Here is a 27,774-nt window from a genome sequence, read left to right on the forward strand (position 1 = left end):
TTAAAGTGAGTATAATTTAAAATTTCTCATAAAATGTATCAAGTGTAAATCGATGTTATTTGAATTATAAATCACAGTCTGGGCTGGTCAATGCAAGTAGTTCTAGAAAAGTAGGTTAATATTTGATCTCACTAAGAATGTTTAGCTTTCCACAAGGAAAATTTTATTTTATAACCTGAACTAATCATGAAGGGAATCTGGCATATAACAATGGATGGCTAAGAGAGAACTCAATTCCTCTCCTGAAATCAGTTCTACAGTCTTTGTGATGTTTGTGGTGGCTGGACATCATCCATCATCTCATCATTCCCTACAAAGGACAGCCCAGCACATGTTAATAATATAACATATTACCATATGATCCAGCAATCCCACTCCTGGGCATATATCTGGAAAAGATGAAAACTCTAATTCAAAAAGATACATGTGGGGACTTCCCTGGTGGCACAGTGGTTAAGAATCTGCCTGCCAGTGCAGGGGACACGGGTTCGAGCCCTGGCCCAGGAAGATCCCACGTGCCGTGGAGCAAGTAAGCCCGTGTGCCACAACTACCGAGCCTGCGCTCTAGAGCCTGTGAGCTACAACTACTGAGTCCACGTGCCACAAATACTGAAGCCTGCGTGTCTAGAGCCCATGCTCTACAACAAGAGAAGCCACCACAATGAGAAGCTTGCACACCGCAAGGAAGAGTAGCCCCCGCTCGCCACAACTAGAGAAAGCATTGTGCGCAGCAACAAAGTCCCAATGCAGCCAAAAATAAATAAATAAGTAAATAAACTTATAGAAAAAAAAGATACACGTGCTCTAATGTTCATAGCAGCACTATTTACAATAGCCAAGACATGGAAGCAACCTAAGTGTCCATCAAAGATGAGTGGATAAAGAAGATGTGGTACATATATACAAATGGAATATTACTCAGTTATAAAAAAGAATGAAATATTGCCATTTGCATCAACATGGATGGACCTACAGATTATCATACTAAGTGAAATAAGTCAGAGAAAGACAAATATTATATATCACTTCTATGTGAAATTTTAGAAAGAATACAAATGAACTTATTTAGAAAACATAAACAGAACCACCGACATAGAAAACAAGTTTATGGTTTACCAAAGGGGATGGTGGGGGGAGGGATAAATTACGAGTATGGGATTAACAGATACACATTGCTATATATAAAATAAACAACAAGGATTTACTGTATTCAATTTCTTATAATAACCTATAATGGAAAAGAATCTGAAAAAAGAATATATATATTATATATGTATAAAAACCAAATCACTTTGCTGTACACCTGAAACACAATATTTTAAATCAACTATACTTCAATAAAAATATATTAATGTATTATTGAATAATAAAAATCTTTTCTGAGGTTTAACAAGTTAAATGGCTTCAAATATGGCTTACTTTTTTTTGACTCTGAAAATATCTTTGTGGGTAAATTTTTAAAATTTCATAGTGAATTCTGTATATAAATACAAACTATCAAGTATTAGAAAATCCATGAAAAAAATTATTTCATGAGCTTTCACCCTGTTTTCTAAAATCTAGATATGTGCGTTTCAGACAAGCCCAAATTTTACCAACAGATGACAAGAAGTCAGACCATATGTTAAGAATTTTTAAAAATAGCATGATTGATTATATTTTAAAAATGGGAATAAAAATAGTTATTATTATCCCATGCATATAAAGCATTTAGCTTATTAGTTCCTGGTATGTCAGAAGTACTCAATAAAAGTAGTTATGATTTTTATTATTCTTTTATTTATTTTCTTTCAATAGCCAACAGCTATAATAGTTATGCTAAAATTAACATTAATGCCTGTCATAGCCACAAGACAATTTATGCATGGGGTCTTACTGATGTCATTATTCCTAATCTGTCATTCAGTTTAATTGGGCCCTAGTGACATTGGGAAAATACACAGACAATTGCTTCTGTAGTTAGATCCAGAGAACACACACACGAGAAGGTTACACGCAATGTTCAGTTTGGTGTGAACCAAATTAAACAAATAAATCAACCAGTATTAGTAAGGAAACTAAGTTAGGTAAAAGTAAGTAATTACACACACCACCGCTATATAGAATCTTTTCAAGAATATTTAAATAAATGGTGTCTAATCCATTCCACATAAATATTTTAAATCTGCATTTATAACTCTCCTTTTAAGGTTAGGCTGTTGCCCAAATCACTTATGAAAAATTTCTGGAATTTAGCTAAGGATTTTATGTAACCAAGATTCTGATCTTTTCTTAGTATATTAAACACCCTTTACAATAACTGTACTTACACTATATTCTCTGAATCTCTTACTACAGTAGACACTATTCTCACTTAAGGCACCAAATTCCAGAACAAAAAAATATAAATATTAAAAACTAAGAAGAGAGTAAAGTCGGACCATCCTTCTGTTCCCAAGCACCTGGTTTGACCACCACGTTGAATGGTAGTTTGTACTTCAAACTCGACTCTGCTACATGATAATAATGGAAGAAAAGGTCTCTCCTCCAAGGTGGTTATTTCTCAGAGAATGACTGGGGTTAACAGTTTTGACTCAATATTGATAATAAATCCTGAGGTTGAAGGTTAATTATTGGTAACTAATTATCCTTTGTGAATAACAACTTTCTCTAGAACATTAATAAAAGTGTCTTGATTTGTATAGCTTTCATGTATATTAATGTTGAAGGATGCTCTAAGACTGGCTGAAGCAGAAGAAATAACAGAAAGAGGGTTCTGAAAAGAGGGAAACGAGTAGAGAATGACAAATAAGCCCAGGAAAGCATGGAAAGTTGATTAGAAAGCCTGATGGAGAATGCCCCCATGTGAGGGAGGGGACAAAACTCACAGCATAGCCTGAACCCACAGGAAATGGTAGGAAGAGAAAACAGAATTCCCACAAATCATGGTGTCATTACGTAAGGGAGACTATGGAGGATTAAAAAAAGTAAAGAATAGATTAGTCTCCTTAATCCTTGACACTCTCCTACTAGTTTAATAGTTCACTTTGTCTGTACCTTTTCTACTTAGTACTAGTGATTTTCATGCCTATCTATCCTACTGCATAATCAATGGATAGCAGAAATCATGTCTTATGCATCATTGCAACTCACACAATTCGTAGTACAGAGTTTTACACAAAGTAGACAGAGACTTTGTTGAAATAAAATTTTCTACCAAAGTGGTTAAAGTAACTTTACATTTACAAGTAACCATGTTCCTTCAAATCTTGTTCTTGCTATTAGTTTGTTTAAACCTTAAAAAAAAATTATGAGGGTAGAAGTAAAAAATCCTCGTTATTTATATAACATTATTCAAATTCCTTAACATGGCACACAAAGCCCTGCATACACTAGCCACAGACTACCTTGTCTTTCTCTCTCCACCTCTAGTCACAATTCCCACTAAGTGGTTCATGGTGTTTTCTCTGCCTGTAGTATTTATGTCTTCCCTGCCCACCCACTTCTCACCTCATCCCCACCTGTAAGACAAATGCCTATTTATCTTTCAAGGCACAAATGTCCTAATTTTTTTGTAGTGTTCCTTGCTGCACCAGGAATTAATGTATGTATAGTACTTACATTATACCTGTTTTAGAACACTTACGTTGTGATTTATTTTACTAATCTATCTTTTCTGTAAGCATGTGTGCTCCTTAAGGGCAGAGACCTTGACTGTTCACTTTGTATTACTAACACTTGGGACATGGTGGTTGTAGTTCAATGTCTATTAAACTGAATTGTACTGGTAGGCTGTCTTATTTCCCCAAGAATGAATAAAAGGGCCTCCGACCTCTGAGAATATAATATGAAAAAGTTGAAAAGTCCAGAAAAATGCTCCATAAATACTTGTTAATTCTTCACTGGAATACACAATAATAATTAATATCTGTTCTTGAGTGTTAGAGTAAATTATTCTATAATTGCCTTGTATCACTAGTTTAAACTATGAATATTAAACTAATATTAATAAAGAACAGTAATTCCAAACTAATTATATAATTATAGAGGTTTTCCAGGAGGACCAGGAGAAAGGAGCAGCCATGTAAAACTGGAAAGAAAGAGTGAGAGAAGCAAGAAGAGGTTGTGCTGAGAGGGAGGAGGAGGAATGCTAAGCTGTCCTAAAGAAAAGAAGAAAATAAAAGGAGGAAGTAAAAGTAAGATACTGTTTTTCTGGCCATTCTAAAATTCTGCTGCGCTGGAGGCATCTGCTATAACGAACACATTCATTCACATATCTTTTCCAGGCCAAATTTGGATTGAGCCCAGTGTTGATGCCTGTCTTCACTTTGAAACGTTGTCCTGCTGTCATTTTTAAGATTAGTATTTGATTTTACAGCACAAAAAAGATGAAAAAAGACCCTTCATCACCCCCCCTCTTTTTTTGGCCAAAAATGTAATTCTTTGAGACCTGTTATAGGAAATGCAATGTATCCAGATCATGAAGTCTAAGAAAAACAAAATTCTTTTCCTATTTTGTAGATTTTTAAGAATCTCTCTCGTCATTTACCAATGGGGGAAAAATGAAGACTGATGAAATATCTAGTTTTTATTACTATAAGATTTTTCTTCTAGCAGCAATCTTCCATCAGTTAGAATCTATAGTAGGATCATATCTATAGTAGGATAAGTAGGGTCCATGCTAATGACTAAGAGGCAAAGCCAGTTAGTTATTCAAGAAACTTCTAAGTCATCAAAGAAATGCAAAACTGCATGTGGTGTGACTCTGAGTACTTAGTAGGTTTTATATTAGAAATATGTGGAAATTAGAGATTTATAAATAATGATGTGTGATAATTATTTATTAGATTAACCATAATATACAGTTAATCAGCATCTCCTAACTTTGCCTCCTCCAAGCCAAAGCTTAATGAAACATCCTTGCTGGATATATGGATGAAATAATTGGAGGAATGAGGAGGTAGGAGTGATGCCAGTTCAATACCTCTAAGCAAAGAGACAAAAAAACCCAAAACTCCGAGAAGTATGCTGCATAATTGGGACTCACATGGGGAATTGTATTATAGTTAAAGAATACGAGCTTTGGAGTCAAGTACAACTGAGTTTGAGTCCTGGCTCTGCCACTTACTTGCTCAGTGGTACAGATTCTCTCTAAGCCATAGTTCCTTTGTCTTAAAATGGGAATAATACTCTCTGAGTTGGATTAGGTACAGTAAACCAAATGTAGCATCTTGTACACAGTAAAAATTCAATAAATATTATTATTCCTATCACCTTCCTCTGGATTTCTGTTCTTTACTATGTTCTATTAGGGGCACACGCTTACATAAGAGATATACAGCTTTGACATGAAAGACACAGACATGAAAGACATAATGGGAGGGATTTGGCATACTTTGATAGACTCTGGACTATCTCTTACATAAGAGATATACAGCTTTGACATGAAAGACACAGATAATAGATTTTAGTTTATTTTGCGGGGGCAGGTGTTGGGTGCAGAATTACTGCTAGAGTCTGGTGGCAGGAAGGTCATCGTTCAGGAAATCTACTAGCAAATTCTGTGATTCTCCATGTTTTAATGTTCACTTTCTGATGATTAGGTAGGCCAGGTTTACACAAATGACTTTTTTCAGATTTTCAACAGATTTTCTTAACATACTATGCTGAATATACTTACTTTGGGCTTTTATATTTTGAAATGGAAATGATACCTAGGTCTCAAGTTTTATTTAGTCAGATAAGCTAGTGGATATTCATTTAGAATGTATAAGCAAAAGTTAAAATTTAGCAATGGAAAAATTAAGAACTATAAACTCATGTAGAGAGAAATGTAAAATTCATTTCTTCAAACTGAGAAATCAGGCTTTACATCTCATATTTTTTCTAATATATTTATTAAAAGATAATAGTTTAATTATATATTACATTTGAATTAGGTATAAATTGAAACAATACAGAAGGTGACTTAAGCACTCAGGGTGTGAAAAAATTTTCATTAATAATTAACAGCCCTAAAGAAATCTTCTAAAAAAATAGGTGAACTTCAAGTATATTACGCTCAGTGAAAGAAACCAGACATAAAAGAACATATATTGTATGATGCAATTTATATAAAATATCCAGAAAAGGCAAATTTATAGAGACAGAAAGTATATTAGTGGTTGCCAGAGAGTGGAGAGTGACTGTAAATGGGCATGAGATTTCTTTTTGGGGCGACAGAATTGTTCTAAAATAGGATGGTGGTGATACTTGTACAATGCTATAAATATACTAAAAGTCGCTGAAATGAAACTTAAAAAGAGTGGATTTTATGGTATTTAACTTATACCTCAATAAACCTGTTAATAAAAATAAATCTTCCATGTGGCTGGATTTTAGAAAACATACTTTTACATGCTAAATGAAACGAGGATTTTGAAGAAGAAATCTATTTCTACTGCGAATGAGAGCCTGAATAATGCTCTTATGGTGAAATAAGACATAGCTCAAACAGTAAATCAATAAACATTCTCAAAGTGCCATCTGCAGGGCTTCCCTGGTGGCGCAGTGGTTGAGAGTCCGCCTGCCGATGCAGGGGACACGGGTTTGTGCCCCGGTCCGGGAAGATCCCACATGCCGCGGAGCGGCTAGGCCCGTGAGCCATGGCCACTGAGCCTGCACGTCTGGAGCCTGTGCTCCACAATGGGAGAGGCTGCAATAGTGAGAGGCCCGCGTACCGCAAAAAAAAAAAAAAAAAAAAAAGTGCCATCTGCATATGGAGATCTTTGGAATTTGGGAAGGCAACACATCAGGGTGCTTGAATTGAGGTAAATAGGGTGTTGCTTTTTCCTCCCCAGGTAAACATAAACCACAGTGCGTACCAAAGGAGAAAGTGTCATCTCTTCTGGGAGTCATTTTGAGCATCGGTAACCAACAGATGTGTATCAAAGACATAATGGGAGGGATGTGGCATACTCTTGATAGACTCTGGACACTCTCCAGATTACTTGGGTTATTAAGAATTGCAACAGGGTGACCCTAAGTTACACAGGTCACTAGGAGAAGGTACTAAATGGTGGTTCATGGTAGAGGGGTCCATGGCCTTCACTGTTGCTCAGTGCTATCGCTAGGAAAGAGCAACGCAGGGGTATCCGATTTTGGTTCCACTTCTGCACTGAGTATTGGTTTTATCTTATGCTTTAATTAATTTTCTTCCCAAAAAAGTAACATTTAGACAAGAACCCCTGCTTTAAACTCTGCGTATATATTCTGGTTCTTATTTTAACAAACATGATCTTTGAATAAAAAGGACCTAAGTAAACAAAGAGTAGACCAATGTTATTCATTAACTGTGAAATGGTTCCTCTGTCAGTAGTTAATTAATGGATACAACATTAGACCGTATGCTTCTTGAGGGTAAGGACCATGTTATTCATCTGTAACTCTGCAACAAACATAAGCACAGGGCTTGGCACACCTAATAAATGTTTGCTGAACTGAGAATGAAAGCACCATATAAATAATAAACATAACATGAATGTAAAAGATTATATTATTTTTCACCACAAAACTAATCCTAATAATTTAAACCTAGCTGTTAAGGCACTACCTTCAAGAAAGGCTTTGAAAAAACCACATTCACAGAAAGACAGACAAGATAAAAAGGCAGAGGGCTATGTACCAGAAGAAGGAAAAACATAAAAGCCCAGAAAAACAAGTAAATGAAACGGAGATAGGCAATCTTCCAGAAAGAGAATTCAGAATAATGATAGTGAAGATGATCCAAGACCTCGGAAAAAGAATGGAGGCAAAGATCGAGAAGATGCAAGAAATGTTTAATAAAGATCTAGAAGAATTAAAGAACAAACAAACACAGATGAACAGTACAATAACTGAAATGAAAACTACACTAGAAGGAATCAATAGCAGAATAACTGAGGCAGAAGAACGGATAAGTGACCTGGAAGACAGAATGGTGGAATTCACTGTTGGGGAACAGAATAAAGAAAAAAGAATGAAAAGAAATGAAGACAGCCTAAGAGACCTCTGGGATAACATTAAACGCAACAGCATTCGCGTTATAGGGGTCCCAGAAAGAGAAGAGAGAGAGAAAGGACCTGAGAAAATATCTGAAGAGATTATAGTCGAAAACTTCCCTAACATGGGAAAGGAAATAGCCACCCAAGTCCAGGAAGTGCAGAGAGTCCCATACAGGAAAAACCCAAGGAGAAACACGCCGGACACAGAGTAATCAAATTGGCAAAAATTAAACACAAAGAAAAATTATGGAAAGCAGGAAGGGAAAAACGACAAATAACATACAAGGGAACTCCCATAAGGTTAACAGCTGATTTCTCAGCAAAAACTCTACAAGCCAGAAGGGAGTGGCATGATATATTTAAAGTGATGAAAGGGAAGAACCTACAGCTAAGATTACACTACCCGGCAAGGATCTCATTCAGATCCGATGGAGAGATCAAAAGCTTTACAGACAAGCAAAAGCTAAGAGAATTGAGCACCACCAAACCAGCTCTACAACAAATGCTAAAGGAACTTCTCTAAGTAGGAAACACAAGAGAAGAAAAGGACCTACAAAAACAAACCCAAAACAATTAAGAAAATGGTCACAGGAACATACATGTCAATAATTACCTTAAAGGTGAATGGATTAAATGCTCCAACCAAAAGACAGAGGCTTGCTGAATGGATACAAAAACAAGACCCATATATATATGCTGTCTACAAGAGACCCACTTCAGACCTAGGGACACATACAGACTGAAAGTGAGGGGATGGAAAAAGATACTCCATGCAAATGGAAATCAAAAGAAAGCTGTAGTAGCAATACTCATATCAGATAAAATAGACTTTAAAATAAAGAATGTTACAAGAGACAAGGAAGGACACTACATAGTGATCAAGGGATCAATCCAAGAAAAAGATATAACAACGGTAAATAGTTATGCACCCAATATAGGAGCACCTCAATACATGAGGAAACTGCCAACAGCTCTAAAAGAGGAAATCAACAGTAACACGATAATAATGGGGGACTTTAACACCTCACTTACACCAATGGAAAGATCATCCAAGCAGAAAATTAATAAGGAAACAAGCTTTACATGACACAACAGATCAGACAGATTTAATTGATATTTATAGGACATTCCATCCAAAAACAGCAGTTTACACTTTCTTCTCAGTGCACACGGAACATTCTCCGGGATAGATCATATCTTGGGTCACAAATCAAGCCTCAGTAAACTTAAGAAAATTGAAACCATATCAAGCATCTTTTCTGACCACAACACTATGAGATTAGAAATCAATTACAGGGAAAAAAATGTAAAAAACACAAACACAGGGAGGCTAAACAATACGTTACTAAATAACCAAGAGATCACTGAAGAAATCAAAAAATACCTAGAGACAAATGACAATGAAAACACGACGATCCAAAACCTATGGGATGCAGCAAAAGCAGTTCTAAGAGAGGAAGTTTATAGCTATACAAGCCTACCTCAAGCAACAAGAAACATCTCAAATAAACAACCTAACGTTACACCAAAAGGAACTAGAGAAAGAAGAACAAACAAAACCCAAAGTGAGCAGAAGGAAAGAAATCATCAAGTTCTGAGCAGAAATAAATGAAATAGAAACAAAGAAAACAATAGCAAAGATCAATAAAACTAAAAGCTGCTTCTTTGAGAAGATAAACAAAATTGATAAAGCTTTAGCCAGACTCATCAAGAAAAAGAGGGAGAGGACACAAATCAATAAAATTAGAAATGAAAAACGAGAAGTTACAACAGACACCGCAGAAATACAAAGCATCCTAAGAGACTACTACAAGCAAATCTATGCCAATAAAATGGACAACCTGGGAGAAACGGACAAATTCTTAGGAAAGCACAACCTTCTGAGACTGAACCAGGAAGAAATAGAAAATATGAACAGACCAATAACAAGTAATGAAATTGAAACTGTGATTAAAAATCTTCCAACAAACAGAAGTCCAGGACCAGATGGCTTCATAGGTGAATTCTACCAAACATTTAGAGAAGAGCTAACACCCATCCTTCTCAAACTCTTCCAAAAAATTGCAGAGGAAGGAAAACTCCCAAACTCATTCTATGAGGCCACCATCACCCTGATACCAAAATGAGACCAAAATACTACAAAAAAAGAAAATTAAAGACCAATATCACTGATGAATATACATGCAAAAATCCTCAACAAAGTACCAGCAAACAGGATCCAAACACACATTAAAAGGATCATACACCATGATCAAGTGGGATTTATCCCAGGGATGCAAGCATTCTGCAATACATGCAAATCAATCAATGTGATACACCATATTAACAAACTGAAGAATAAAAACCATATGATCATCTCAATAGATGCAGAAAAAGCTTTTGACAAAATTCAACACCCATTTATGATAAAAACTCTGCAGAAAGTGGGCATAGAGGGAACCTACCTCAACATAATAAAGGCCATATATGACAAACCCACAGCAAACATCATACTCAATGGTGAAAAACTGAAAGCATTTCCTCTAAGATCAGGAACAAGACAAGGATGTCCACTCTCACCACTATTATTCAACATAGTTTTGGAAGTCCTAGCCACAGCAGTCAGAGAAGAAAAAGAAATAAAAGGAATACAAATTGGAAAACAAGAAGTAAAACTGTCACTGTTTGCAGATGACATGATACTATACATAGGGAATCCTAAAGATGCTACCAGAAAACTACAAGAGCTAATCAATGAATTTGGTAAAGGAGCAGGACACCAAATTAATGCACAGATATCTCTTGCATTCCTATACACTAATGATGAAAAATCTAAGAGAAATTAAGGAAACACTCCCATTTACCATTGCAACAAAAAGAATAAAATACCTAGGAATAAACCTACCTAGGGAGACAAAAGACCTGTATGCAGGAAACTATAAGACACTGATGAAAGAAATTAAAGATGATAACCACAGATGGAGAGATATACCATGTTCTTGGATTGGAAGAATCAATATTGTGAAAATGACTATACTACCCAAAGCAATCTACAGATTCAATTGAATCCCTATCAAATTACCAATGGCATTTTTTACAGAACTGGAACAGAAAATCTTAAAATTTGTATGGAGACACAAAAGACCCCGAATAGCCAAAGCAGTCTTGAGGGAGAAAAATGGAGCTGAAAGAATCAGACTCCCTGGCTTCAGACTATATTACAAAGCTACAGCAATCAAGACAATATGATACTGGCACAAAAACAGAAACAGAAATCAATGGAACAGGATAGAAAGCCCAGAGATAAACCCACACACCTATGGTCAACTAATCCATGACAAAGGAGGCAAGGGTACACAATGGAGAAAATACAGTCTCTTCAATAAGTGGTGCTGGGAAAACTGGACAGCTACATGCAAAAGAATGAAATTAGAACACTCCCTAACACAATATACAAAAATAAACTCAAAATGGATTAAAGACCTAAATGTAAGACCGAGCACTATAAAACTCTTAGAGGAAAACATAGGAAGAACACTCTTTGACATAAATCACAGCAAGATATTTTTTGATCCATCTCCTAGAGTAATGGAAATGAAACCAAAAATAAACAAATGGGACCTAATGAAACTTAAAAGCTTTTGCACAGCAAAGGAAACCATAAAGAAGACGAAAAGACAACCCTCAGAATGGGAGAAGATATTTGCAAACGAATCAACGGACAAAGGAATAATCTCCAAAATAAATAAACAGCTCATGCAGCTCAATATTAAAGAAACAAACAACCTAATCCAAAAATGGGCAGAAGACTTAAATAGACATTTCTCCAAAGAAGACATACAGATGGCCAAGAGGCACATGATAAGGTGCTCAACATCACTAATTGTTAGAGAAATGCAAATCAAAACTACAATGAGGTATCACCTCACACTGGTCAGAATGGCCATCATCAGAAAATCTACAAACAAGAAATGCTGGAAAGGGTGTGGAGAAAAGGGAACCCTGTTGCACTGGTGGTGGGAATGTAAATTGATACAGCCATGGAGAACAGTATGGAGGTTCCTTAAAAAACTAAAAATAGAATTACCATATGACCCAGCAATCCCACTACTGGGCATATACCCAGAGAAGCCCATAATTCAAAAAGACACATGCACCCCAATGTTCATTGCCACACTATTTACAATAGCCAGGTCATGGAAGCAACCTAAATGCCCATCGACAGACGAGTGGATAAAGAAGATGTGGTACATATATACAATGGAATACTACTTAGCCATAAAAAGGAACGAAATTGGGTCATTTGTAGAGATGAGGATGCATCTAGAGACTGTCATACAGAGTGAAGTAAGTCAGAAAGGGAAAAACAAATATCGTATATTAACATATATATGTGGAACCTTGAAAATGGTACAGATGAACTGGTTTGTAGAGCAGAAATTGAGACACAGAAGTAGAGAAGAAAACGTATGGACACCTAGGAGGGGAAAGAGGCAGGGGTTCGGGTGGTGGTGTGATGAATTGGGAGATTGGGATTGACATGTATACACTGATGTGTATAAAATGCATGACTAATAAGAAAAAGAAAAGAAAGAAAAGCAGAAGGTGAAAAATTTCTTAAAATGTTTTGACTTCTTACTATGATCTGCCCACCTTTATAGACAATTTATCGGTATTAAATTGATCTCTAAAAAATATATAAAAAATTAAAAAAAAGAAAAAGAAAGGCTTCATAAGTTAAAGACACATGAAATACATACAAGTTCGTAGAAGTAGAAAAACGTGTGAAGGAACTGTAGAGAAAAAAAAAAAACCCTAAACTTATGGTGGCTGTGGTGTAACAAATTCCCTAAGATCTAATATAGATAATGTTGCAAGTGGAACATCTTTCACTCTAAGTAAAGCTCTAAAAGATAAACATTTGTGGGCTTCCCTGGTGGCGCAGTGGTTGAGAGTCCACCTGCCGATGCAGGGGACGCGGGTTCGTGCCCTGGTCTGGGAAGATCCCACATGCTGCGGAGCGGCTGGGCCCGTGAGCCATGGCCACTGAGCCTGCGCATCTGGAGCCTGTGCTCCGCAACGGGAGAGGCCACAATAGTGAGAGGCCCGCGTACCACAAAAAAAAATAATAATAATAATTAAAAAAAAAGATAAACATTTGTTTCATTTAGGCCAATAAAGTACTTCGCTTTTATGAGAATGGTAAGTATATACATAATTATCTTTTTATTAAAAAGAAAATACATGCTGAAAACTATAAACCATTGATAAAGGAAACTGAAGATGATTCAAAGAAATGGAAAGATATCCAATCTTCTTAGTTTGGAAAAATTAATATTGTTAAAATAGCCATACTACCCAAAGCAATCTACAGATTTAACGCAATCCCCATCAAAATACCTATGACATTTTTCACAGAAGTAGAACAAAGAATTCTAAAATTTATATGGAATCAGAAAAGGCCCAGAATTACCAAGGAAATCCTGAGGAAAAAGAACAAAGCTGGAGGAATAACCCTTCCAGACTTCAGGCTATACTACAAAGCTACAATAATCAAAACAGCATGGTACTGGCACAAAAACAGACATATAGATCAATGGAACAGTATAGAGAGCCCAGAAATAAACCTGCACACCTACAGTCAATTAATCTATGATAAAAGACGCAAGAATATACAACGGATAAAAGACAGTCTCTTCAATAAATGGTGTTGGGAAAGCTGGAGAGCTACATGTAAATCAATGAAATTAGAACATTCCCTCACACCATATAGAAAAATAAACTCAAAATGGATTAAAGACTTAAATTTAAGACATGACATCCGAAAACTCCTAGAAGAGAACATAGGCAAAACATTCTCTGACATAAATCGTAGCAGTATATTCTTAGATCAGTCTCAAAATATACAAGGCAAAAGAAATAAAAGCAAAAATAAGCAAATGGAACCTAATCAAACTTAAAAGTTTTTGCACAGCAAAGGAAACCATCAATAAAATGAAAAGACAACCTATGGAATGGGAGAAAATATTTGCAAATGATGCGACCAACAAGGGGCTAATAAGCCAAAATATACAAACAGCTAATAAAACTCAATATTGAAAAAACAAACCCAATCAAAAAATGGGCAAAAGCCCTAGACATTCTCCCAAAGAAGACATACAGATGGCTAAGAGGCACATGAAAAGATGCTGAATGAACATGCTCAAAAGATGCTCATTGCTAATTACTAGAGAAGCGCAAATAAAAACTACAGTGAGGTATCACCTCACACCGGTTTGAATAACTATCATCAAAAGTCTACAAATAATAAACACTGGAAAGGGTGTGGAGAAAAAGGAACCCTCCTACTCTGTTGGTAGCAATGTAAATTGGTGCAGCCACTATGGAAAACAGTATGGAGGCTCCTTAAAAAACTAAAACTATAGCTACCATATGATCCAGTAATCCCACTCCTGGGTACATATCCAGAAAAAATGAGAACTATACTTCCAAAAGATACATGCACCCCAATGTTCACAGCAGCACTATTTACAAGAGCCAAGACATGGAAACAACCCAAGTATCCATCAACAGATGACTGGCTTAAGAAGATGTGGTGTATATATATATATATATATATATATATATATATATATATATATATATATATACACATATACATATATATATACACACACGCACGTGAACACACACACACACACACTGTGGAATATTACTCAGCCATAAAAAAGAATGAAATATTACCATTTGCAGCAACATGGATGGACCCAGAGATATTATACTTAGTAAAGTAAGTCAGACAAAGACCCTCTCTGACTATATGATATCACATATATGTGGAATCTAAAAATAATACAAATGAATCTATATACAAAACAGAAACAGACTCATAGACATAGACATAGAAGACAAACTTATGGTTACCAAAGGGGAAGGAGGAAGGGACAAATTAGGAGTATGGATTAACAGATACAAATTACTATATATAAAATAGATAAGCAACAAAGATTTACTGTATAGCACAGGGAATTATATTCAATATCTTGTAATAACCTATAACGGAGTACGATCTGAAGCACATAAGTGTGTCACCTTGTTGTACACCTGAAACTAACAGAATATTGTGAACCAACTATACTTCAATTAAAAAAATAGCTGGTTTACTTAGAAAGAAAGAAAGAAGGAAGAGGGGGGAGGGAGGGAGGAAGGAAGGAAAGAAGGAAAGAAGAAAGGAAAGAGGAACGGAAAAAGGAAAGGAAAGGAAAGAAAGAGGCACCTGATCCATCATCTCGCCTACGTCCTTACCCAGAGCAGGCTTTGACTTCCACTATTAAAAAAAATACATGTGTGTGTGTGTGTGTGTGTGAAAAAAGTGAAAAAAGCAAGGTGAGAAAAGTGTGAATGGTTTGATCACTTTAGTTTAAAAAAAGATAATTTTATCTGCATATCCTAGCAATAATACACAACTTTTTTTCCCAGGAAGAAATCAACTGTCAGAAGAAATGGAGTAGAGGTGGAAAAGGGAGCGTTTATGTTGCATTTTGTATCTTTCTGTACTATCTGAATTTTCTAACCATGCATATGTACTACTTTAAGAAAATGTCCATCTGACTGATGAAACTGTAGACCAGTTTGGTTATTTATTTATTATTTATTGTATTATAAAGACTAATGTAAGTTCCTAGTGGCCACATCAATGTTTTGTTCATCTTGCTGCCCAAGATGCTGCCTGGCATAGTAACCTTTTATATTTCCATAAGATAGAAGTTCAGAAAGTATATAAGAATCAATATGATCCACTCCCTAACCCTCTCTGTTGGTTATCAATGCAGTACCTCTTTCCTCCAAATCTATCTTTCTTTGCCTTGCTTTGTGGTACTGGAGCTGGACCTGTAAAAATTTCTCCTTTGCCAGCTGGCACAATATTAAGCTTTGTCAGTAGGGACAGAGCAATATGAAGTGGTTTCTTTTCCTGGTTCTGGTGTGCTTTTTCTTCTTGTTCCTGTGACATGTACCTGCTAGCCGTGTGTGGGACAGCCAGTTGTGCTCACCACTCACCCTAGTGAGTGGATTCCTAGCAAGTCTTGCCAGAACTCCAGTAGGCAGTTTCCTGCTTGCCAGTCTTAGTCTGTGGCCCTTCAGTGAAGTTCACCTCAGTGCCATCCAGTGGCCACAGAAACACCTCTCCAACAAGGTCTGAATCTCGGTCTTGTTGGGAAGTGGCACACTCCAAGTTGAAAATTCTCTTTATTTCTTAATAGTTGATCCCCTATTACTACTTAATAACTCCTTATATTAAAATTTTCCTGTTCATATTACTGGTATGGTTTCTGGTGCCTAATTGGACCTTTCATGCCCAAATCAAATTAAACCAAAAGAAACCAAGTAAAATCAAGCCAAGTCAACAACAAAAAATTAAATCTATAAACCCATCATAAAACATAAGTTTGTATTATTAAGTTTAATAACACAGAGAAGAGCATGGCATGTAGCCCAACTTGTTAACTAATTGCATTAAAAACTTCCACAAAACAAAAAAACACGATGTGATGGTTTTGTACTGTGTAAACTAAACTAAGCTAGAACTGTATTTCCCAGAATTCTCTTTCCTCCATGATTCTAGGTTAGGGTTGACTACAGAGAAATTTGTCTAAAATTTGGAAGGCAAAAATGAAGCAGCAGCCATTATACTCTGAAGGTCAGTATAGGATGCCAGGTGCTGCTGTATCTCATACGCTTTGTTGCAGATCTGCTGGACCATCTTGATGTGTGGAAAGAACTGTGCTGACATTTCCTGCAGTTCCTTCTGGATCTCTTCCTTTAGCTGCTCCTAGCCAGGGCCAGGCACATGTGTAGCTCCATGGTCAGTAATGCTGCTTCTTTTCCAGGTCACCTGCTTTCTTGAGGTTGGAGGACTTTAAAAGACATACATAGATTCTAGTTTGTCCTTGTTCTTCCCTGTATCATGCCCAGCTTTTCTTCCTGACTGCTGCCCTGATGATCTATAGTGACTTCAGGGCCACAGGTAGACCCTAATTCAAAGCTTTCCATAAACTTCTTCCCCAGCTTCTACAACAGAATAAAAGCTGGTCCCTATAATAGATTCCTTACTTCCTACCACTCATGGTGCTTCTGCTATGATGATCAAACCCTCACTAATATACACTATAAAACAGATAAATGATCCAGCTTAAAAAAAAATCTTAAGTAATTTGGATTTCTTGAGCAATTGAGTTTCTACTGTCAATTCTTATTTCCCCTATGTTTCTTATTTATTTCTACATAATATCTAAGTTTAAAAAATAGATGTTAAAGTGGGAAAAATTTTAAATGCCATTTTCTTTAACAAATGCCCATGTGAGGGCCCATATGAAGGCTAGTTAGAACCAAGTTTTTTGGTTCCTCTGAGATAGATATGGAGACAAATTTCCTTGGTGGCCTAAGATACAGGAGAGCCTGACCTATTTTTGTAACATTATTCTCCATGCCAGGAGGGGAATAAGATGAAGAACTACTAGGGAGAGTTCTGAGAAGACGAATATGTATGCATTTAAGAAAAACTAGAGTGGGCCTGGAGATAAGCTTAAGCTGATGAGGGAAAACCAAAAGATGATGCCTAAGCTCCAGATGGTTGTCATTAGTTTCTAAACCCAAATTCATTTGTTTAACATTTTTGAGATTTGTCCTTGTTTCCTGAGCATGCTCAGTATGACCTGCCAGGTCTCAGAAGTATGAGTCTCACAAATTCCATTTTCTGTTTTAGAAGAGGATGGGAGGGTAAGGAGGAAGAAAGAGGAATGCAAGTGAGTTAGCAGCAAAGAGTTCCTGATTACGGAGAACCTTAGGGTTAAGACCTTTAACTCAAAGACTGTGGACAAATCATTTGAAGTAAAGTTTTTAAAAAACTGAGTTTATCAAGAAATATTTATTGGGTACCTACTAAGTGCAGGAGGGGGGCTAGACCTTATCAGTTAGAACTGGTGGATGAAACAAAAAGGACGGGCAGAACAAAAAGAGTAAGAGAATACTGCCAGCATCTAAGGGCATGGATCATTTCATCACTCAGCTAAGGCACTTTATCTGGTGCCTAGTTCTCTACTAAAACAGATCTAGGAATATTTGATAATGTCTCCTGACTTAGCGCCCATGAAACATGGAGTAGCTTTAGCCAGAAGTCCTTCCATAAGTCCTGGGCTTCCTGAAGCTACCTGCACACAGCTGCACAGTGAGTCAGCCTGGCTATCACAGGTTTATTGCTTCCTACTGTACATTTCAGAAGGACGTATTCAATGTGCTGTTCAGAGTGTGGCTATTTAACTCCTTACAAGTCCTTCATAGGAAAAGAGGGAATAAGAGTTTGCTGGATTTATTTGCCCTAAGAATTAATCTCTCTATGAAAAGGCATGGATAGGACAACTACAATAAATGACAGAATTAAGAAAAGCACTGAACATTCTGGAAAATTTTCAGAAGGTTCATAGAAATTGCCGGTGAAGTTAAATTCTAATTTCTGCCTCCATTTATTTATCTAGCTTGTTAATTTGTTCATTCATTCATTCAACAAACATTTGTTGATTGACACTGGGATACAGCAATGAATAAGACAGACAATATCCCAGCCTCATGAAATTTATTTTCTTTGGTGGGGGAAAACAGTCAAACGTAAACTAACCAACACACAACACAATTTCAGGTGTTATTAAGTGCTTTAAAGAACAATAAAGTAGGGATGGAATGGTGGGGTTATATCTTAGGAGATAATTTAACATTATATATTATATTTTTTACATATAGCATGCAATAAACATTGTAACAAATATAACCACAGATATGTCTTAGATACACTAAGGGGACGCGATTGATGTAGTTCCATGATAAATCAAACTGAATACATCTATATAAATCATAATGACTTATATATAGACCAATGAGACTTACCCTATAGAAAGCACTGGTCAAAGGGAGTAATGCTGCAGCAATGTTATATTCTTCTAAACTTGAACAATCCTTAAACAAAACAAAGAGAAATGAGATTAGGACATTTACCAGAAATCACAAATATGTGGAAACAAAAATCTATGATACATGATTTACTGTCCTAAGGGGTTTTTACTTTTATTTCAAATTGTCATTAAGGCTTACGTAGATAAGTGTGAAAAAAAAGTATGAAAAAATACTGTCCCGAAGCACATTGTTTTTTTAAAAAAATATATTTTATTTTTTTTAATTAAAAAAAAAAATTCTGTTTTTTGCTCGTGCCACGTGGCATGTGGGATCTTAATTCCCCGGCCAGAGATGGAACCCATGGCCCCGCAGTGGAAGCACGGAGCCTTAACCACTGGACCACCAGGGAAAGTCCATTCTTTTAGAAATGATATAAAAATACATTTGAGAAAGATGTTTTCATACACTATTGGTGAGTAGCTACTTTTACTTTCCTGTTTTACAAAAGTTGTGTTTACAGCTGTGCATATTTGTCCAAAAATTTCTGGACGAGGTTTTAGTGCATTTAACGACTGTATTTCATTGAATCTGAGATACACATTTTCTCCCCACATTTTAACTTCTCTGAGACTGGGATGTATAATTGAAATAATATATTTTTTCTTAGTCTTACACATGAAGGGTTTATAAAATTCTGTTATTGATCAGGCAAGAAATACCACTGATGCCAAAACCCCTTGGGTGAAATGTTGTTGGGGAATGGGACGGTCAGAAAATCTCAGTGGGAATGTAAAATGGTGCAGCTGCTAGGAAAACAGTATGGCAATTCCTCAAAAACTGAAAAGTAGAATTATCCTATAATCCAGAAATTCTACTTCTGGATATATACCTAAAACAACAGTGACTTGAACAGACATGGGGGGCCATGGTCTGGAACAATGTTCAAGGGTAATACCCTTAGAGAGGTCAGGTATGGTAATTTCAGCCCCAACCTTAGACAATATAACTATCGCCATCAAAATGCAAATTCATCAGCTATTCATAGGTTTGTATGAATTGATTTTAAACTCACAGAGCTGAGACCTTAATATCAATTATTCCAATGCAATTCCTCTACTTTTCAGATGAGAAAAAGAGGCCTAGATGTCAGCCAGTACTGGAATTTAGATTTATCTACCTGTCAGCCTGGTGCTTTTTCCTCTAAACACCGCCTTTTGTACTTGATTACTTTCCTCATATTCTTGAGGAGGCGGATATGAGTTTTCTGAGCTGCCAGCACTGATTTTGGAATGTGAGGGAGGGAGTACAGGCCTCAACAGCAGAGCAGTTGGAGGCTTAAAGCTGCAAAAGGGCAATGGTGCCAGGGACAGGGCCCCTAGAAAAAGGAGAAAGAGTCAGAAGCAAAGAGAAAATACACCATAGACAACCTTGGTCTATTTCAAAATACTACTATGGCTTGGCAGGGCTGAGGGTGTAGTTCTGCCCTGAGGAAAAAAAGGAGGAAACTTTCTTTCAGAAGTCATGGCCCAAAGGCGGGCATCTCTTCTAATGCTAGTCTTGCTTAGCATGAGTACATTTGGTATTATGATCTGCTAAAAGAGTTCTTAATAGAATTTCATGCATTTTTAACTACGAAAAACACAGCTATAGAATACACTAAATGTCCAACTCCAGAAAACACTGAAACAATACTGGGTTACAAGACAAATCTCTGTAATAAAGAATCATTCTCATAGACGTGACATTCTTTGACCCAATTTAAAAAAAAAACTAAAAGGTAGGCTCAAACTTCCTATACTGTCCTAAAAATAATAGTTCTAATTAATTCACCACACAGAGTAAACATTTATTGGATAAATGAATAAGTGAATGAAAAAAGGAATAAATTCAAGAAGAGAGAGAAATGAGGAGAAGAAGCTAAGGACAGAAACCTGGGAAAGATATATTTATAGAGAAGGAATAAAGGAAAATCAAGATGGGAAAGAGAAGTAGGAGAAAGCAGTACTATAGTTGTCACGAGAAGAAGAAACGACCAATAGTGTTGAAGTCTCCAGAGAAATTCAGTAAAATGAAGATTGAGAAAAAGCCAAGAAACTTGTGAATCAAAGAGGTCACTGGTGACATGATGAGGGTATAAGTGAGTAGAGTAAAAACGGTCCTGAGTGTAAATGCTCATAGTTGTAAAGGGAAGGAAGCTGTTTGAGGAGTTATGACATCCAAATGGGTAGCTGAATGAATCTTGGTAGGCCTAAACCAGATGAATACTAAGATTCTATGTAATCCTTTGATTCTATACGAATTAGAAGGGACCTAAGTACACCAAGGAGGAAAATCCGAGGGAGAGAGAGTTGAAAAAGAAAGGTCACTGATAGAACAAGGTCTCTGTGATATCGCTGCTAATCAATATGGTCCCCATTTCTAAGGGGGAAACATCTCATTTCCATAAAAAGCAAATAAACAGAATTTATATTAACCAGCAGGATCTCTGAATATTTCAGCAAATATAACTTATTAGGAGAGAGAAGCTTGTTTCTACAACGGAGACTCAGGCCTACCTAAGAGGTTTCCATGGGAAAAGCGGGGAGAGAGTCCTCAGACTGTTGTGCAAACACTAGTTTTATGGAGTACTGACAGTTGTTACTTGGGGGGAAATTGGGGAAATGCTGGGTAAACAAAATTAAGTGCGATGTTTTTGTTTTAAAAAACTGTAGGACTTCTCAGGGCTTTATACTGTGACTGGATGAAAGGAATTTGGTGGTAGCATTTCCAACCTAATTTGACTAAGAACATTTCTTTTAGAAAGCAATTGAAAAATATATATATATTTAAATTGAGGGCAATTGCTATTTTATTATTATTATTTTTTAAAATTATTTATTTATTTATGGCTGTGTTGGGTCTTCGTTGCTGTGTGCGGGCTTTCTCTAGTTGAGGCGAGCGGGGGCTACTCTTCGTTGTGGTGCGCGGGCTTCTCACTGCGGTGGCTTCTCTTGTTGCGGAACACAGTCTCTAGGTGTGCGGGCTTCAGTAGCTGTGGCACACGGGCTCAGTAGTTGTGGGGCATGGGCTTAGTTGCTCTGCAGCATGTGGGATCTTCCCGGACCAGGGATCGAACCCGTGATCCCTTCATTGGCAGACGGATTCTTAACTACTGCGCCACCAGGGAAGTCCAGAAAAATATATTTTGAAAAAATGATTTAATATCATAAAATATCTTCTGAGAGCACTCCAACCAAAAGATCATTTAAAAACTTAGTTATGAGCTTTTACTTCTTGACTTATGGTCATATACTGACAGGCATTTTTACTGTAAAGAACTAAAAATGCTAGATAATATATTTAAAAATCTTTAATGCAAGGCAATGAACTGGCAAGAAAGTAAGGAACACTCAGGCCAAAATATAAGTTAAGTGGGAACCTGGAGAGATACAGCACTAAAGTGCAATTTTACCTCAAGCACAGTTGGTGAGCAAAGTAAATTTGAGTATTAGTTTTGAACAACTCAAAGGACTCAAAAGATAGGAGACAAAACCCAGCACTCGCTAAAGGTAGGAAGTCCATTAGGAGAACTACCTTATGGTAGGGACCCCCTAGGGCCACCTGAAACACCAGATGGAAAGTCTGAGATATAAAACGATAATTCAGCAAGGGAAGTAATGAATATGTGAGTAAATTAAGCATACACTGACTATATAAAACACAAAAATAATGTCTTTCAGTATTAAAGAAAAATAAGATACAACTAAAATATACAACCACGGTAGCACAGACATTGTAAGGTGGTGGACTGGAGCTGGATTTTGATAAATTAAGTAAACATTTAAATTTCTCTGTGTTATTGCCAAAGGAACAGAATGGGTTACAACTTCTAAACTAGTGGGGGAAAAAGTGGACTGAAAGAAAAATAACCCAAAGGAAAGCAAGAAGGAGGAAAAGAAACTCAGAAAAAGGAAACAATCAAAAAAGAACAAAATAAGATAGTAGGAATAAATAAAAATATAATAGCAGAAATAGACCAAATACTCTGGTTAAAAGACAACTATTGTAAGAAGAAATGGGAAGATGTTGGTAAAAGAGTACATATAAGATGAATAAGGTCTGAGAATCTAATATATAACATAGTGACTATAGTTGATAATACTGTATCATATAATTAAAATTTGCTAAGAAAGTGGAACTTAAGTATTCTCACTCCTCCCCCAAAAAGGAAATCTGTGAGGTGATGGATGTGTTAATTAATTCGATTGTGGGAATCCTTTCACAATGTATGGTATATTAAGTCATCATGCTGTACACTTTAAATATGTTATAGCTTTATTTGCCAATTATACCTCACTAAAACTGGAAAAAGTATATAGGCCATGTAGGAAAACACCACACCTTTTTCCTATTCTCTGTCATCTCCATGGATTTTATAAAATAATCCCAGAATACGGCAAAAAGGGTGAATCATCTTTTTCTTCCTGACTTATTCCTCACCCTCTTGCTTAGGACACTGCTATGCACAAGAATGTCATCCCCTGTGTCCTAGCACATCTGAGTTTCTTTAACAGAAATGCCTTGCATGTTTCTGAAGACTGTCATGAGGCCCAAGGCAATAAAGTTCAACAGACTTGAGCTGTAATCTTCTCCTAAGGAAATGGCTGGGATGCCAAGATGCCTTTTGACTTTGATTTCACAGCAGGGCTTCATTTGTAATGATGCTGTCCAAACTTTAAATGACAACAGCTGTGATATGAAGTCCCACACACTCATTTATAAAAATTTCCCACAAATTAAAAAAAAATTAAACAATGGGGAATTTCAATCCATGACCAATTAGCAGGGAACAGGCAATCATAAAACATTTAGGGGCTATTTATTATCTTATAAAATGTTTACACATTGTAGTGCATGTCTCAAACCTGAGCGCCAGTCAAATGCTGATTGCAAAATATAAATATAAAATTCTTTGCAAATCACGTTAGAGATATTCTAAGTTAATTAGATTGAAAAATGGAAAAAATTTTGAAACAATAAGTACAACTATTGACATAGCAATAGCATTCCGGAATAGTGCAGTTATCTGTTGGGGAATCAGTCCATAAATACACATCCTGAAACCCCCTGTGTTTTGGCCACGTAATAGCAAAGTAGTTACAGACATACCAGACAATTTATAAGACTGCAAGGACTTGAATGACTATACATGTTTTATTCTGAACTTTGCTATGCAGCTTACCTTTAATTTTCCTCCTACAACTGAAGAGTGAGCCCTGCAATCTTAATTTCTCATTACCCTCAATTACTTCATATTTTGATTTGCATATCTTTGGACTGTCACAACCAGCATTCCCATTTTTGTAAAACTTTGGAACCTCTCAAAAACGATATAGGTAAACATTAAAGAAAAAAATAAGACTGAAAGGCAGAATGTCTTGCAAAACTGACTTTTCTTGAGTTTAGACTTAATATAGCTCAGAAAAAATTTTTTTTGAATTGTCCAAAACACTGAGAACATTTGTATCTTCTACGTAGGGACAAAAATTAAAACTACCAAAGCCCCAAATACCTCTGTATATCATGTTAGTCTTCTGCTCAAAAATGTCAGCTATGTTCTGACCATTACAGGATAATGACCAAACTCTTCTGCCAAACTTGTAAACCCTCCGTGGTGTGGACCCATCTCCACACTTACCCAACCATATGGCCCTCCTGCAATAAGCCGCAGGTCTAGTCAGTCTGCTTTATTTATCATCTTCTATTCTATATCATAATTACCTCCTACCACATCTAATACCCCTAGAATAGCACCCATGCCTTGCTTTATCATTTACACTCTTCCTCCTTGGCACCTCCATATGCATGCCCTCGTGTTTTCCCACCCTTTCTAAGTACGGTGCTAAGTACAAAATAAGCAGTAGGACTCATTGTTGTTTCGGCCTCAGGTTACATTTTAATGCTAAATCTACGAATATAACCATTGAGGATGTATCACAAGTTTGAACACTATGGTTATTTAATATGTACCATTACTCCCATTGAGATAGAAGATGAATGCTAGACTTGACAAATATTATCAAGCTTTGCTTTAAGTTTTTGAGTGAATGGCGCAAGTCCGCTTCAATTTTATGTCTGGAAACTAGGACACTGCACCTGGCATATAGTAATAATAGTTAACATTTATTGAGTGCTTACTAAGTATCAAACATATTTTCAGTATGAATTTACAGAAATTATTTCATTTAATTTTTACAGCACCTCTAGGAGGTAGATACTACAATTATATCCATTTTGTTGATGAAGGAACTGAGTTTCTCAGAGGTTAAATAATTGCCTGAGATTACATGGGCACAAATGACAGAGCCAGAGCTCAAACCCAGGTAGTCTCACTCCAATGTTTGTGCTTTAAAGCTCTATGCCCCGTTGCCTCTCAAATGCAATTGAACCTAAAGATGGCATCTGTGGAAACATATAATTCAGGCAAAAGAAGAAATTTTCCACTAATTATAAATAATTTCCTCAAAAGAGGCTGAAACTATACTACATCTGTGAAAAAGCAATTGAAAACTTAAAATGTGGCTGCTAAAATTAAAATGCAAAGGAAGGGCTGGAAGTTAATTTTTTTTTCCCTCATGGTATCCTTTTATTTCATCTCTATCTTCATAATTTCTTAAAAAATTAAGAAATACAAAGGATCATGTCAAAGCTTCTAAAATACGCCTAATAGGAGTGCTGGAAAGAGAGAACAAAGTAGGTAGAAGAAAGCAAAAGAAACAATAAAAAGAATTTTGTCTTCATATGCAAAGAGTCCAGCGAGTGTCAAATAGGACAAATGAAAAAAGATATTTGGTACAATGAATAAAATGTGGTATACTCATACAAAACAATACTACATGAAAGTGAAAATAAATGAATTATAATTATATCCAAAATCATGGATGAATCTCCCAAACAAAATTTTGATCCAGAGAATCAAGGCAAAAAGAACACATCATCATCATCATCATCATCATCATCATCATCATCATCATCAGTCACTGCTGAAACACACATTCTTAATTAACATTGGCCTCTATCTCTATTTACCACATCAAACACACCATTGTAAACACGTAGGATTTCATAAAGTCTACTATAGCAATGTCAAAGAATTACTTTTATCAAATCATACTGACAAAGGAAAATCTAACAAAATCAGGTCAAGTGAAAAAAAAGATCACCAGTTCGGATGATTTTATGCTAAGTGTTTTAAAAGAAAATGATTTGATGTCAGAGGATTAAAGGGAGTCCCTTAAGAAAAATAATGAAGGCTTTAAATATTTTTGCAAAATGATCATCTTTGAGACAGTGCTGTAAAAGCCAAACATAAAGTAAGTCATAATGCTATTTCGTTAGAATTATTTTAAATACCTTTCCCTTCCCCAGACAAAAGTGAGATTCATACTTTGGTTCTAAAAATATCAGCATATGGTAAAAATTATAACCTAAATATCTGTTAAAATTTTATATTTCTTCTTCGAAATATAATGTATCAAACAAACCGTTCCCCCACTATTTGGTATGAAATTTTAGTTCCTATTTTATATGGATTTACTGGTGGTGATAGTGAAGATTAGTTCTACTCTTAATGATCTAAAGGATGCAGGAGTGATGGTCTCTGTCTTATCTCTATTTAATTCTCCAGTCTTGTGTCTGTAGAAACCAGACAGATCTGGAGGATAAAAGCAGACTACAGCAAATTCAATCACGCGGTAGCTCCAATGGCAGTTTTATAATAAAGATGTTTTGTCTTTGCTACAGCAGATTATCATGGTCGTGGGTATGTTGCATGCAATTACTGATGTGGTGAATAAGTTCTTTTCTATCTCTGTCAGAGAGGAGGATCTGAATTTGGACCATTTGAACACCATATAGAATATTATGCTGATCTACTACATTGATGACATCATGCTAATCAGGTTGGATGAGCAAGAAGTGGCTACCATGTTGGAAACCTTGGTGAGACATGCACTCCAGAACATGGGAGATAAACCTTATAAAGGTTCTGGCCTGCTGGGACATCTCATTCAAAGTAAAGGACAATTTGTTGTATCTTGTATCTCCCATCATGAGGAAGGAAGCAAAAATTCTGGTAGGCCTCTTCGGGCTATGAAGGAAGCATATTCCACATCTGGGATTACTGTACAGGCTCATACCAGGTGACACAAAAAGCTACCAGCTCTGAGTGGGGCCCAGAAGAAGAAAGGGCTCTGTAGCAGATCCAGGAATTAAAAAGCCCTGCTTACCATCACAGTCAGTGACCCACTTAGAGAGTTTGCACTTTCCATTGCTGTAACTCTGAGTTGTGCAAGGTTATAGATTCCAGTCCCCAAAGGAGAAACACTTCTACCAGGGGACAAAACAAGAATCTCATTAATCTATGAACTACAGCTGTCACCAAGGCACATTATACTCCTAATGCCCAGAAATTGGCAGACAAGAGGAACCATAATTTTTTTTTTAACATCTTTATTGGAGTATAGTTGCTTTACAATGGTGTGTAAGTTTCTGCTTTATAACAAAGTGAATCAGCTATATGTATACATATATCCCCATATGCCCTCCCTCTCGTGTCTCCCTCCCACCCTCCCTATCCCACCCCTCCAAGTGGTCACAAAGCACCGAGCTGATCTCCCTGTGCTGTGTGGCTGCTTCTCACTAGCTATCGATTTTACATTTGGAGGAGCCATCATTTTGGCAGAAATAACTGAACCTGAATGCCAGGGAGGTAGGGCTAATGTCACATAATGGGAACAAGGAGGAATATGTTTGGCACCCAGTTAAGTCCTTGGGTACCTCTTGGTACTTCCTTGCCAAATTCTGATGGAAA

The 27,774-nt window shown here is 36.4% G+C and overlaps 1 protein-coding gene across 3 annotated transcripts in view; it reads right to left on the reverse strand.

Annotated features, from left to right (window-relative positions):
* Window positions 1–27,774, reverse strand: part of SBF2 (SET binding factor 2) — a 458,044-nt gene that overhangs the window by 101,796 nt on the left and 328,474 nt on the right. For all 3 annotated transcript variants that reach the window (XM_082659346.1, XM_082659345.1, XM_082659347.1), the window contains exon 17: window positions 18,918–18,986. In XM_082659346.1, the coding sequence (XP_082515472.1) occupies window positions 18,918–18,986 (69 nt within the window). The remainder of the gene's footprint in view (window positions 1–18,917; window positions 18,987–27,774) is intronic.

This window comes from Grampus griseus (genome assembly GCF_964374135.1).
Source record: "Grampus griseus genome assembly, chromosome: 8".
In the NCBI taxonomy this organism is placed as follows: domain Eukaryota; kingdom Metazoa; phylum Chordata; class Mammalia; order Artiodactyla; family Delphinidae; genus Grampus; species Grampus griseus.